The 15493-nt window shown below is 41.6% G+C and overlaps 1 protein-coding gene across 1 annotated transcript in view; it reads right to left on the bottom strand.

Moving 5' to 3' along the window:
- The window catches only part of ZFHX4 (zinc finger homeobox 4), a 179603-nt gene that overhangs the window by 1912 nt on the left and 162198 nt on the right, over positions 1-15493 (bottom strand). Inside the window, 5 exon segments of the mRNA XM_059994793.1 lie at positions 6597-9948; positions 9950-11985; positions 12517-12634; positions 13389-13589; positions 13810-13943. Of these exon segments, the coding sequence (XP_059850776.1) occupies positions 6597-9948; positions 9950-11985; positions 12517-12634; positions 13389-13589; positions 13810-13943 (5841 nt within the window).

The following is a 15493-nucleotide window of genomic DNA, read 5'->3' as shown; positions in this document are numbered from 1 at the left end:
ACTTCTAATTGATACACTTTGTAAGATTCCTCCTCTGTTCTTCATTTTAACCAATTTTTACTGTACCTCTGGGAAGGCAGACTCACTTGTCCTTCATGGGAGCAGTCTGATAATTACCACGTTCATTAAAAATAATTAGGTAGCAACTAAAATGAAACCTGTCTGCCTAAGTTCCGGTAGAAAAATACCTTTGCACTGAATAAAGAAGGTGATAAGCTAATTAAATAGCCACGGTAAATGTCCACTGAAGACACCAAGAAACAACAGTGAAGTCACAGCTCTTCTTTACTAGCACCGAGCACGGTGAGGCCTGATTGCGGTGTCAAGGGTGCAGGGTAAGCTCTCATTATTATCCTGACACTTTGGCTAAGAGTATTTGATAGGAATTGAATGTGTTAACACACAACTTCATCACCCCCAAAACATGCTTCTTCCAGGTTTGCTTGTAGCAGGCAAACATGATTCTCATCTCATTAGAGGAAGGAAACTAAATGCTCAGTAGGCAGACACAAGTGGGGTACAGTGTGACTCGTATTGAAATGGAAGAGATCTTTGCCGGATTTCAAGTACTCAATCTAATGCAGTGGCTGGTAAGAACCTATTACAAAGCCATTTGTAGGCATTGTATAGTTGGGGGAAAAACTAAAAGACAGCTCAGGATAGAAAAGGGAATTGTAAAAGTCTGTGCTTTCCCTGAGTCTGTTTTTTAGAGGCAAATAGAGTTGATTGAAAGAGGAACAGACTGGAAACCTAATTGGGTGGTGGTTCGTTCCTGAACGAGGGAAGGCTTGCTACCAAAAAATCGGGGCAAGGACCATGATGGAGGCCTGATGGGTTGATGGGAGAATTAACTAGGAGAAGGTAAATGAAGATTCAGATATTAGCGCATAGCTGTGGAGACAACCATCTTTTAAATATTGGCTGAAGTCTTACTTCTATGCTAAATGCAACATCTGGGTGTGAAAAGAAACAAATGAAAAACAAGTGACACAAAAACACATTTCTTTAGCTAGAAAAAGAACTTTCTTAATTGGTCTTTATCCAGCTGAGAAACCTGTCTTAGGCTTAGCACTCAAGATACTCTCAAGTGCTCAACATCACTCTCAACTTGACCCCAATCATTATCATATTACCGTCAATTAGCCTAGCTTATTACTGGCTGCTCTTCTTTTTAACCTTTCCACACCCAAGTCTTCTCTGATCTGCTTTGAAATAATTTCTGTAGTTGTATTAGTAATAATCTCTAAGGAATATCCATCATGTTCGAGAATAGTCTCCCAATATCCTCAATAGTAAGTAGGGACAGATGCTAAAAATTCCATGTTTTTAAGAAAATTGAGTCCTAGAGCTGTGAAGTGACTTGATAGACAGAAATATACAACTCGATGGTAGATATGGAGGTGGGGCAACTAAAATTTTATAGCTGCCACTCAAATTCATCTTCCTGTCTAACTGAATCAATTTCAAATGTTAAACAGTTGGAATATTAAAAATGAAAAAAACAATCCTTGAAAATAATAACATTGTATTTCCAGGAGAAACTGATAACAAGTATCTACATTTTACAGAAGAATGGATGACACATTCAAAATAAATTTAAAAGAAAATGGCTTAAGATTGGCAGGGGTATGGTAGGAATGAATCGGTAAATTCCTGGATCTTTAATCCAATTTAGAATGATAGGGCTTCCCTGGTGGCGCAGTGGTTGAGAGTCTGCCTGCCGATGCAGGGGACGCGGGTTTGTGCCCCGGTCCGGGAGGATCCCACATGCCGCGGAGCGGCTGGGCCCGTGAGCCATGGCCGCTGAGCCTGCGCGTCCGGAGCCTGTGCTCCGCAATGGGAGAGGCCACAGCGGTGAGCGGCCCGCGTACCGCAAAAAAATAAAAAATAAAAAAAAAATTATAATGATAGACTTCTCGGATTCCATGGGACTTAGACACAGCCCAAAACTGTGAAGCAATGGAGTTGCTTTTGGGGGCCCAAACCAACAACTCCCTTGCCTTTATTCCTACACTATGATGCCTGGTATCTTGATCTGCTTTCTACTTGCCTCTCTATAAAATTTTATTTGCAAGAAAAAAACCAGAGATATAAATACACTTATTTTTGAAAAGGATCAATATATACTAGATTCGATAACTTGAGGTTTCTTCTGCTATGATATTCTGATTTCATGATATTCTATGCTACTTTCCACTTAACAGAGGATAATGTATTAAGTCAGAAGAATTAATACCTAATTACAGAATTTCAGGCATGAGTGATTCCGGCAGAAGAAGTTTTACTAAGGACAGAAGGTCCTTCCTTGCATTGTCAGGATGACATTATGTTGGTAGCCAGCTTCTTCTGCCGACTCATAAAGCCTACCTTATTTCTGGGTCTAGTACATCTAGACTTCGTACTCAATAATTGCACCCCTTTCCACCTAAGCTCTTTCCCCCCTAAATCTAAAGAAATTGCTGGCTCACCTATCTCTCTGACGTGAGAATTTAAGGCAAGAGAAATTTTAAGGAACTAAGACAAAAAAATAGCAGTGGTAGTTAGAAAGCAAGTAGATCAGTAGCTGTTGACTCAGGCTTTCCCATCAGATGAGGTCTACAAATTCCTATCTAGAGGTCATATAATGAAGTAATGAAAATTTTTAGAAGACTGCTATAGGAATCCTAACTACTGTAGTTAAAGACTACCAGAGGTTTTTAAGAATGCAACATCTTGAGGAATAAGCTGACTTAAATAATCAGCTGTTAAGTAAAAGTTTCAGGAAAAAAGATACAGATTAAGGATAATGAATAATGTACATTGGCTCTACTAATAAAAGACATAAACTTGTAGAAGTTTGCAGTCAAAAGTTCAGTAGTCAACTGATATATGAAAACCACATATAGAAGAGAAAAACTGAACAGTAATCAGGATGCAAAATAAGTGGTGGTAACTACAACGTTACATTCTTTCCTGTTCCCTAACTCCTGCTCCAATTCTCTGAAATTTCACAGAGAGATGAAAGTTTTTACCATCATTTTATTTGGCTTTGTTTTCCTGAAACAGCTGCCTATTCCCCAAAGTAATGCTTTTCAGAAGAAAATGCCTGTCTCACCATGAACGCAGAGGTAGTGTCTTTTCCCCAAGTTGCTTTGATCTAGGTGTCCCAGAGGAAAAATTTAGTATTGAGGTGGAAAATAAAACTAATTAATTACATGGGCCAAAGACAATTGTGCTAAAATTATTAAAGACCTACTCTTATCTAGATTTACCCCAAAAGTGCTAATAAATTACACTGAAGCATGAGAAAAATGCAAAAGCCATGTTCTAAAGTTCCATTTAAGGGAATTGGGTTAGGCAGTATTTCCAAAGACTAATGGAACATATAAAAATCAGACACTGCTTAAAACAATAAAGTAAATACATTAAAAATAGAAAATCAAGTTATTTTCCTAACCAAAAGAAGCTAACATCCTAAAGGATAAAATGTAAATTTAAAGGTTTCTTTTTCCAGGTGTACAGGCATGTGATTTTCTATTGTCACTTTCCCTTTTTGCATATGATCATGATAGAAAAAGACAATTGTGGAAAAATTTTTTAGTGTAAAATAATTTATTTTATCAAACATGAATGATAGTAAGTAGTGATACTGAACACAGGGCTGAGTCATGTTCAGAAAGCAGGCACACATGATGGATATTACTCTTCAAAGGGTTTTCTTTGTGATCTTGAAAGAATAAATAATTTGAAGATTTCTTGGAAGTATGGTAAGGAGGTTTTATGAGAATTAAAGCTGCTAAAACAGAACAGGAATTCCACCAAAAAAAGGAATAAAATGGGTATTTAAATCAGGAAATTTAGAGGTTGATAAATGCTAAAACCGAACATGTACACTGCAATTAAGTCAATTTTGGGGTGTAGCCTTCGGAATCACACTTATTACTTACTTTACAGCATATCTCATTCAATGGAGTCCCTTTTTAGTGATTTTCTTAGGAACAAAACTTTGAAATCTACCTTCAGAGGGATGGGGGTGTCTTTAAAATGAAGCCTTTTCCATAACTAAATCCCATTAAAATGGGACCAAGGTGAACACATCATATGGTCAAAGTTTATTCATATAGATAACAAACTGTTACAAGAGCCCAGGGCATGGGAGAGATACAGAAATATTTTACTTATGAAGCAATTTTCTTCTTTTATTTCACCTAGCTGGTTTGTCTATTTCTTCCATAGAGCAATGGAGATATTTGTTTGATGAAAAATAATACAGTAGAAAGATGCTGATAGAAAGATGGAGAGCCACAGCTGTACTCCATGAGATGATTAAAATATTCAGCTTTACCCACCACAGATCAATTAACCTAAAAGAGATGTGAGCTGCAAGTGTGGGAATTCAGGCTCTCAGATGGGATCCTGCTGATAACTCTGCTGTGCTAATGTTTAAACTCCTTCACAAACAAAGAACTAATTCAAGAGAAATTGCAAATTCCAGTAGGTATGTTCCTGGACCTTTTCTCTTTATAACACTCTCCGGTCTGTTTTGGTCCATGGTTTAATGAAGCAGCAGATACGTGGTGCCCTCAGTACCTGATGCATTTAAAAATAGTGCTCTCTGAGGAGGGCCTGCCTCTAACATCTTCCCACAATTCTGAGAGTTATAAAAAGGACCTATATTTCAGGGGGAGGATGTAAATTATATTTATGGTGTGTAGAATGAGGAGAAAGGTTAGGAAATATTTCATAAATATCTTCTCTCTCCTCCCTCCTGGCTTTCTCTTGTACAGGCCCTCAGGGTACCAGTTTCAGAGTGACAAACCAGAAGGGTAGTCAGGGAAGGACCTGTTGTCCAAGCAAAGGCCTTCTGATCCAGTGGAGAGAAAAACAAGATGTTCTGACCACCACTTAGTGGGGTGACTACCTAGGATCCTCAATCAAAGCTGACTTATACATTAAAGGCACAGATACTTCAAGTGTTCTTAGCCAATTGTAAATGTCAAATTTTATTCTATTTTACATAATTATAAAATTTATATATAAGTGCTCATGGAATTTTTCCACATTAGACATTATGTGGAAAAGCTCTATTTTATGTAACTGATCACAGGAGTCTTTCTACATAAGACATTTTTCTAGATGTCAATTCATAATTACAGTGATATACAAAGTGAGACTAGTAGACTAATACCTTCATAGGCGGGCAGGGGAAGGTAGCTGGTGCGATAGTTAAAGGAAAGGACCTCGCAGAAATTTTCTTGGTAAAACTTTTTATATGTGCAGATTCATTCCGCTTCTCTCTAATGCCAACAAGTCATTCTGGACAGGGAACCAATCAGATGAGCTATCAGTAGCCAAAGGGTCATTTGATATCATTGTTTTCATGTCTCCCAAAATAAAAGTTAAAATGGGAATATCTTCCAGAGTCACATTAAAATGTAAATCGCCATAAGGGAAGGATGAAATTGAAAAGTTTGAAATTTATGTAAAAGTCCAATTTGGAAAATGAAAAAAAAGCTTTCCTTTTGTGTTTTTGGAAACTTTCTAGATAAATGTAATTAGTTCATTCTAGATGTCTCTTTGGAATGTCATAATTTCCTTGTAAAAAATTTTAAAAAATGTACTGCTAATTTGGAAAATAAAACTTTCTTTAAAGAAGAAACTAGAATCATTTTTTTTTTCCATTTTGGATGATATACAACTTGTGTTATATGTGTAGCTACCTGGATGCCTAGCATACTATCTTCAATTTTTTTCAGCCTAAGATAATTGGATACCTATACTTACTCACAGAACCTAAACTATACAAATTGCATTTCTCTTGATAAACACAGAATTGGATTCTTCATCGGGGATTGCCTCAAGCAGTTTTACCATTTTGGTCTGTCTTTATTATAAATCTAGGCTAGGGGTGGTGGTGGAAAGGCATGGAGTAATATAAATGTATTTTTAAGGTTCTAAATTTACATAAATAACAAGTAACAAAATGAATGCTACTAAAAGCAAAATCATATAGCAATACTAAGTTACAAATGATCACAGAAGTCATATTTTTAGTAGTTAAACTTTACAAATATATGCTTTATTACCTCCTAGGTGTAATGGGGGGGGAATTCCTGTGGCTAGAGGGCCCTTAGCTTTTGAACTTCCTGGCATTTAAGGGGGAAAAGAAACCCCAAAAGTACAAAACCAAAAGAAAAAAAAATCAGTGTCTCTTGGAAATTACATAAATTAGGAAACCAATGGATATATTACTTAATGCTTCACTTTCTTAATATGTATACCAAATTTTGTGCCACGTGCCTGTGCTGAAATGTCATTTGAAATCAGTTTTGAAATGAGTATATTAAAGGAATGTTTCTAAAATATAAAGATATAATGATATAAATAATATATTTCTGAGACTCTGATCTACCTTGTCTTTGTTTTTCTGCATATGTGCAGGTTGGCTTATTTCTATAAGTTATTAACTATAGCCACTAAAATATATATTTCAAATAACATAATGGTTTCACTTACTGAAATTAAAAGAGATCCAACATACCCTGTTCTTGGTTGTATGTCATTGGCTGCCTAATATTAATTAATTAATTAGACAGACTCTCCTTGAAATGACTTACTGTTTGAATTTTGTGGAAATCCAGGCAAGGAGGATGGACCGTTCATTCCAGGGAGAAGGACTGGGGGGAGGCCGGGGAGTCCTGGATAGGCTGCTGGCAGACTGATGCCATGAAGGGAGCTGCTGTCCATCATGCCTGGCTGCTGTACCGCTAAGCCCAGCACATCTGAAGCTTTCTTTATACGGTCAAGTTCCTGCTGTGCCATCAGCTGTCGAACAGTCGTCGGAGCCAAGTAATCTTTCTCCCGATCAAGCTGACTCCCAACGGTCTCCCTCACTTTTGAAATGTGCTGTTTGGAGAAAATATGATCTCTGATGGACAAGCGGGCGGAGTACTTCACCCCACAGAGGGTACACTCTGGTTTGGTGCCTTCCGTGCCACTCTGATTGATCATGAAAGGCTTCCCTATGTTAATTTTAAATTTCTTTTCCTTTGCCCTTGCATTCTGGAACCACACCTGGACCACGCGTTTGGGCAGACCAATCTCATTCCCTAGCATTTCACATTCTTGCATGGTTGGAGTTCGGTAGTCACTAAAGCAAGCCTTGAGAACCTTGAGTTGAAGATTGCTCATCTGGGTTCTGAAACGCTTGTGACCTGGTCGATCGTTACTTTTGGATTTGAAAGGATTGCTGGATCCAAATGGATTTGGTGAACTCGGGTCAGCTATGCTGGACGTTTCACTGCGGTCAGCATTGTCATCGGGGTCATCCGTGATATAAAAGCTTTGGTCATGGTCACCGTCTTTATCGTTGAAAGATATTGAGGGACTCGTGAGAGAAAAGAGAAATTTTTCATCGCAGACCTCCGTGGTGGGTGTGGTTGCTGTTTTTGGCAAAGTGTCGAGAGTTTTCGGCTCTTTAGGAGATAGAGCTGGCTTCACATCTCCAGAACTTCCCGTGGTGCTTTCCATTTCCGCGTTTCCCTCATCTCCGGTGGTGGCGTCACTGATCGCCGTATTAATTGACGAAGTCTCATCAAAGTCAGTTTTATTTTGATCATACCCAGCCTCAGCAGGAGGGGCGTTTAAATTCTCTGCATCCTCAGGACATTCTGCTTTGAAAGAAGAAGGGCTTAAAAGATTCTTCGGCGACAGCTCTGCTGTTTTGCTAACAGGTGTTGACACTGTAGAAGCCAATTCATTCTCACTTGAGAGATCAATTTTAGTTAATGGCAGAGATGGATAATCAAAATAAATGTATTTCTGGGGGCTTTCTCCCCCATCTTCTGTTGATATTAAAGGGCTTGGTGGCAAGCTGTAACCTGCCTGCTTTCCTTCATTCCAGTGCCGGGAGCGAATGTGGCTTTCTAAGGCTGACTTCGCCTTAAACAGGGCTCGGCAAAAGGGGCACCGTTTATGAGACTGGGCTGGACCCACTGCCCGGAACTGGCCCTTCCTTTCTCGCGCTCGTGTGTTCTGGAACCAGACTTGCACGACTCTTTTCTTGAGCCCCACTTCACGTGCAATATGATCAAGCATTTTCCGGGTAGGATTGGAATCCAGTAAGTATTTTTCATAGAGAATTTCCAGTTGTTCAGGGGTGATGGTGGTTCTCAAGCGTTTATCACGGTGCTGGTCTTCACCGCTATTGCCACCTTCCTTTTCACTGCAGTTATTGTCTTCTTTATCATCCAGTTTCCTTTTAAGGGAAGCAGCAGCTGTGGCCTGGGCTGTGGGGTGGGAGGAAGTGGTCTGAGGGGGCATCTGTGTGAGAGAACCACTCAGCAGCTGTCCAGTCATCAGTGGATTGTTGGGGTCGAATATCATGTAGGGCATGTCCATGGGCCGTTCCAAGAACGGGGAGTGCAGGAATTGGTTCTGAGCAGCCAGGAAGTGCATGTGCTGATGTTCCTGCCAGAGTTCCAGAGTCGGGAAGGCAACTGTGCACTGATCACATTGGTACTGTAGTAACTGTGGAGGTAGACTGTTCTGGAGAGAAGTCATGGAAATCTGCAGCGGACTGGAAGGGACCGGGGTTTGAGAGGCCGAGGGAGGTCTTCCCATAAGCTGGGGTTGTTTTGGTGTCTGCGGCGGAGCGGCCGAGGCCGGCGGCGGGTCTGAGGAAGTGGATGCTGAGAGCAGCGCTGGTTTGGCGCCTTGAGAAGGGGGCAAGGGGTCACTCTGCTTTGGCTTTTCTGTGGGATATTCGGGTTTTGGAGACGTCTTCTCCGGTTCCGGTTTGGGTGACGGGATCAGCGGGGTGCTAGTCCCAGAGCCAGAACTTGCCGCCGGGGCAGGAGCGTTTTTGGGTGCCTCCGTTTGGCCAGACACTGTGCAATGCTTATACACCACCTGATCCGTGGCGTCCATGGAGTCTTCGGTTTGGCTTTCATCTTGGGCATCATCATCTTCGTCCTTGTAACACTGCTTTTTCTGATGCGTAATCAAGTCAAAGATCCTGGGGAAAACCACATTGCACTTTTTACACTGGTACTGCATGTTGCTCGTTCGAATATACCGCTCATTAGTAAGTTCTCTTTTTTCATTGTCTTTAGCTTCTGCTTGATTCTCGTAACTTTTCCGTGCCTTCTGACGAGCATTCTGGAACCATACAACAATAACCCGGGTAGGCAGATTGAGAACGGTAGAAAGTTGTTCTATTTCGTCATCTTTTGGGTAAGCGTTTGTGTCAAAAAAGTCTTGAAGAACCCTAAGCTGGTAGTCCGTAAACCTGGTTCTCGACGACCTTTTACTGAAGGATGCATCAGATTTGTAGTGTTCTAAAGAGGAGGGCTGGGGGTCGATTCTGATATCTTCCAAAACTGTTATGGGAGGGTTACTGAAGTTGTAGGGCGAATCCTTATTCCTCTGCCGCTCCTTAAAAAGCGTATTTCGAAACCAGTGCTTGATAACCTTTTGAGAGAGGCCAGACTTCTCCGCCATTTCTTGGATCTGTTCTTCACTCGGAGAATTATTGATGTCAAAATAAGCCCTCAGGATTTTCAGTTGGTCGTCTGTAATTCTTGTCCGTGGGCGTTTGAACTGAGAATGCCTCAGGAAATTGGGATCTAATCCGAGCTGCTGTTGGCAGAGCTGAGTGAGATCGGCCGAGAGAGTGTCCATCTGGGGCAGCTGCAGGGCAAGCTGGGGAGGAAGCGCAGGATGCTGCACGGGCTGCATCATGATGGAAGGAAAGAGCGGAAGGTCCAGGGACACGGGCAGCTGGACCTGCGGGGGAGCAGATGGGGGAGGGGGAGGTGGGGGCGGTGGGGGAGGTGGGGGCGGTGGGGGCGGCGGGGGAGTGGGCGGTGGGGCTTGGAGCGGAGCGGAGACCCCGCCTGGCAGTTTCACAGGCCCCAGGGAAGGAGCCTGCGGAGGGGCTGGAGGCAGCGGTGGAGGCGGAGGGGGGGGGCGGGGGTGTTTCTGGGGAAGATGGCGAAATGGGATAAAGCTTATCGTAGGCCTCCCTGTACTGACGAGCGAATTTTTCGAGCGCTCCATATGGAAAAAACTGGCCGTGTACGTGTTCTTGGTGGCTCTTCAGAATAAGGACGTTGGAGAACAACTTCCCACACGTTCCACATTCCAGCTTCTCGGTACTCTCCCCTTCTCCACTCTTGCCCTTCTTCTGTACCTTCTGCCTGTTCTCATTATACTGAATGACCAGCTCAAAACCGAAGTTTTCCAGTAACGCTTTGGCTGCATTTCCTCGGGCCCCTGAAGCGATTCGGGGCGGCGGGATGGACGGTTCCAAGGATTTTTGCTTCTTTCCATCTTTGCCTTCTTTGAGCCCTTCGCCTTCACTAATGAGCTCTTGCTTTGGCTTGTCTTGCTTTTCAGCAACCTCTTCCGCCTCCTTGTAAGAGGGTATGTCCTTCATGATGGGGCAGTCGGCACTGGCCGCGGCGGTTTGCTCTTGTTTCAATAATTTGCCGGCCTGCTGCTGCTGCGGCGGCGGCGGTGGCGGCGGCTTTTGAGACTGAAGCTGGGGCTGTGTGGCTTGGTACTGCTGTGCTTGTTGCTGAAGTATCTGGAGTTGAGTTTGGCCAACGTGATGTTGGGTTTGAATCTGCTGCTTCAAGTCTTCAAGCAAGGACCCGGCCATTCCAGTCATGCCATGCATCCCGAAGGCAGCAGAGCCCGGCAAGCCCAAATCTGGCCCCAAGCTGAACTCCGTCCCGGGGATGTAGAATGGAAAGAGAAACTGAGGCTGCTGAAACTGCAGCAGCGCTTCCGGAGTCATAGGAAAATGAGGCAGAAAGGCGGGGTTGAGAAACTGAGGCTGAAAGAACGCAGCTTGCTGTTGCAACTCGTGCTGCAGCTGCAGCTGAAGCTGTGCTGGTGACTGCGGCGGGTGATGCGTAGGTTGAGCAGAGATTAATTCCGGAGTTTGCTTTTTATTTAATTCTTTGGCATCTAAGTGGGCATCTTTGCCACTTACTGCTGCTAAACTCATGGAATCTAGCATCCCTTGGCTGGGACTATTAACGTTGGCTCCGACGCCGTGCCCACCGGCCACGTGACTGCTGGGCTCCAGCTTGGCAGCCCTTGCCTTTGTCTGGTGGAGCACGGATCTCATGTGGATTTCCAAGGTCGAACTTTGGCTGTATGCAACGTTGCAGATGCTGCACTTGTAGGGTTTGTTATCTGTGCTGCTGTTGGTTTCTTGAGGAACAGGGCTGGAAGCTTCTTGCAAAACCTTTTTCAACTTATGCAGGTGAGACACTGAATTATAATGGACCAAGAGAATGTTCTTTTGGGTGAACGACTCTTTACACACTGTACATTTATATGGGCGAGATGGATCGAGGAATTTTTCCATCGTGAAATTTGGCCCTTTTCTAAAAGGTAAGGTCCGCTTTGGTTCAGAGCCCATGTCATCCGGAATAGAGCTACTGTCACTTCCTGCTGGACTTGCCTTCCCCTCATGGTCTGCCTCGTACTCCCTCTCCATTTCCTGCTCTAGGGCCTGGTCGTCCTGGGCCATAGTTTCACTCTCTGCCCACAGTTCACCATTCACGGGCAAGGAGGCATACAGCTGTTGAAGTTCAGCTTCACTCAGTTCGGGGTGGCCTGCTTCCAAGTGTTTTTTTAAAGCCTGGAATGTACGGAAACTACGCTGGCACAGGTTACACATCGTAGCGGCCCGAATCGCATGATACTGGGAATGTATCTGAAGCTTCTGCATAGTCTTAAAAGCCAAGCTACAATGGTTACAGCGATACTTGTAAACATGGCGGTCCGAAACAGAGAGTGGTTGCCGTTTTTGGGGTTCGCTTAATTGATCCTGCAGTGTGTCGGAGATTTTCATATCCTTACTGCTGTTTTTATTCCATTCCGGCACTTCTGTGGGTTCTTTAGTTGGTTTCTGCCCCTCACTCTTTATTTCCACAGCAGCCTTTGAATCCTCAAGACCTGCCATGCTTTTGTCATCCATTGGACTTTCACCTGTGTCAATAAAGCATAAACATCGCTTATAGGAAGGAAGTCTACAGTTCAAACGCCAATGAATATTGTTAAGTAGGAGCTTCTAAAGGTTTCTGCTTAATTGAGTTGCTGAAGAAATACTTATTTGAGCAACTACTATATGGCAAGCACTGTACTGGGCCCTGGGGTATAAAGGTGAATCAGAAATCACCCCTGACCTCAAGGAATTTCAGCATAGGGAAGAAAATAAGTCAAAGGTAATTATAGTATGCTACCAGCGGCGTGATAGCAAGGGCCATAACCGGCATGTTCAGTAATTAGAACACACAAAATATTCCTGGTCATTGATACTTAGGTCCCCCAAGGGCAGTTTACAGATAACTAGATATTAAATATGCCGTAGAAACTAGGGCTTTTGGAAATGTCATACTTTTTTTCCCCTGTGATTTAAAAAAAAAAAAAAATTCTTTGATAGTAATAATGCTGGACCAGCATCACAGATGCAAGGCCCTGAGTGTGTCTTGTGCAGATCTTGGTCCGATGTTGGCATACCTGAATATTTCCCGGCCCCCTCGGCTGGGATGGCTGCAGGTGTGTCCCGCTCTGACTTCTCAGAGGTGGCTGCTGGCAGTAGCAAGCTGTTGGGCATCATCACATCAGGGACAGGCACCTGTGAAAACCAAAGGGGTTCATGGCAAAGGTACCCCAGAAATCACAGACTCCGTCACATCTGTCCTTGGTTAGTAGCATATCTCAGTTACATCTTTCCAACCAAAGCAGGGACATTCTGTGACTCTTACAGGCCAATGCTCTCCCTTCAAATTTCGGATCAATGCCATTGTGATGCAGTGTTCTTCTTTTCTTTTTTAAAAAAATATGGTTTATAACTAATAAGGATCTACTGTATAGCACAGGGAACTCTACTCAATACTCTGTAATGGCCTATATAGGAAAAGAATCTAAAAAAGAGTGGATATGTATATCCATAAGTGTATATGTATAACTGATTCACTTTGCTGTACACCTGAAACTAACACAACATTGTAAATCAACTATACTCCAACAAAAATTGAAAACATTTAAGAAATATGGTTTGAAAGTTTTTGTAACCAAGAAATGATAGCCAAGAAAATATGAAACTCAAGGTACCCACATGAATCATTTGATTAACATTACAGGCATGAGAAGAAGTCAGCAAAATCTGTGTTATTGAATAAGCTATGCCTTGTATCATATTTGGGGTTTATTCCAAAGCACAAGAGACAACAAAGGGGCCTTTACTTGTGATTCCTACCACACAATCAGTAAGAGCTTGATGCTCTTACACAGAAGAAATAAATTTCTATCAAACAATAATTACAGATTTTGTGTTGATACCTTTACAGAGATTATGTCACATATGCATCAACATTTGGTATCCTTACTGTCATAAGCAGCTTCTCCACACAATCCGGAGACACACTGTGCAAATGCGTCAGATGCAGCTGGAGGTGCATTTTGTTGCTGAGGACGTCCTGGCAGAGGGGACAGCAGATGACCGGCTGCACTGAGTGCTGTGACAGAACGTGCATCTGGATACGACTTTGGTCCCTACTATTGTAGTTACAATAAGGACACTGATAGAACTGGAAAATATTGAATAAACATGGTCACTATTAGTTAATGGATTTTGATGACTTCAGAGCATTAGAAGTCACACCATGAGTTAATTACCTTGCCAATCAGTGTCTACATACATTTCAACAGCATGGAATGGCTTGGAGGCTCTAAGATTATCAAGGGCAGTAATAATAATAATAATAAAAACATATTTACACAGTACAGGGAAAAAGAAAACACATTTACCTGCTCGTGACAGAATTTATTGTCCTCTGTAGGTTTTGATCTTTTCGTTGCCACATCCTCTTCTTTTGCCAGCAGGAGTGGCTGGGTTCCCCCTGCCACACTGACTTTTAGCTCCTTTTCTGGTGTGATTATTCCTGATTCCCAAAAAAGAATAGGACACTTCAATTTTAAAAGACTAAACAATGTCGATATCAGAAAAATTATGTTTTCCAAATCTCTCTGGCTCTAAATCCACTGAATTACCAAAGAACCAGAAAAGCACTTTTATATGATGCTAATCTCAAAAGACAAAAATCACACTTCTCTTTGTTCCCTAACCAAGTGGACTTTATATATTTTAAAATGTGCTCCTGTCTCATATTTTGATAACCGTAGGTGACCTTGAAAGATTCATCAATAACACGTGCTCTCTGGTGTCTCAGTACGGCTTTATCACATTAAAGCAAATCTACTCCCATTCGCAAATGCTAACTTAGAAAATAATTATTTTTGCTAATGTTTAATTACCTATCTCATCTCTAAAATTCCGGGACACTGAAAACATTTCAAAATTCTCAGAAGAGCTGACTAGTTATAATTAACAAATGAAATCAGTGTTTTTACGTGGTGAATGTAGGATTTTAAAATTATACATTACATACCCACTGCTGTTTTTTGTGATTTATTCTTTGTGTTAGATGTTTCAGCAGTTGGCTGTGCACATAACATTGTAGTCCAAATCAAGAAGACAATTGTTTTATGAGGTTAATCTGAATATTCGGTGTTAAAAGACGGTTTAAAATTTTGCCTAGATGAGCGACATAATGTATAGAAGCCTCACACACATCAAAGGTGAGAGTGTGATTCTAATTTCCCAATCTAACAGAAAATTCTTTCCAGCATCAATTTTCCCGATAATCTCCTCTGCGAGGCTGGATATTACAGTGACATTGGGTAGGCATGTCACATACATCTCACGACAAACACAAAACCTCATTTACCAGCCATTCCAATCTCATCATAGCGCGGCATCATCTGACCTTTTTTCTGCTGTTTATTATGAGTATTTCTAATTTTAACTTTCAATTTTCACCATCTTCCAGTCAATTTGCAACTAAATTATTTCCAGGGTGAGGACACTATCACTGGACAACTGGGTGCAAATACATCTTGAAATGCAATGAAGCTAAACCATTGATTGCTATCAGACCCCGCGTAAATATAGAGTCTAGGCGTAATCTGATTGTATGCTGTGCATGAAGATTTATCTTGATTTTTTTTCAATCCACATACGGTTCATATAAATGAACAAATTATACCTTATTGCAAAATAACCCAGTTTTAATTTAAAAATAAGGTCAAGGATGTTATGGAAACAAAGTAAAAATGAACCAAAAAATACATTCTTTTCCTCTCCTGGATGGAGATGCATGTTTTGTACCATATAAATAATTTTAGGAATCCCAAACTCTGAAAGAAATTTAAAAGTAAATCTGACTCTGACGAGACCAAAATTAAACTAGAATTTAAATGACATAATGACAATAATTTATTCCCTTGGGGTTTGCGGTAGGTACAGAATTAGTGTTACATTTCCAAACCAATTGCACTGCTACTGATTTCTAGATTTACAAACACTAGATTTTATTTGAATTGGTACATTTGTCCTACATATACAGATACCTTAGAGAAATTTAGATTCTTT

The sequence above is a fragment of the Delphinus delphis genome, chromosome 17 (genome assembly GCF_949987515.2).
Source record: "Delphinus delphis chromosome 17, mDelDel1.2, whole genome shotgun sequence".
NCBI classification, from domain to species: domain Eukaryota; kingdom Metazoa; phylum Chordata; class Mammalia; order Artiodactyla; family Delphinidae; genus Delphinus; species Delphinus delphis.
This window is presented reverse-complemented; position numbering and strand designations above follow the sequence as displayed.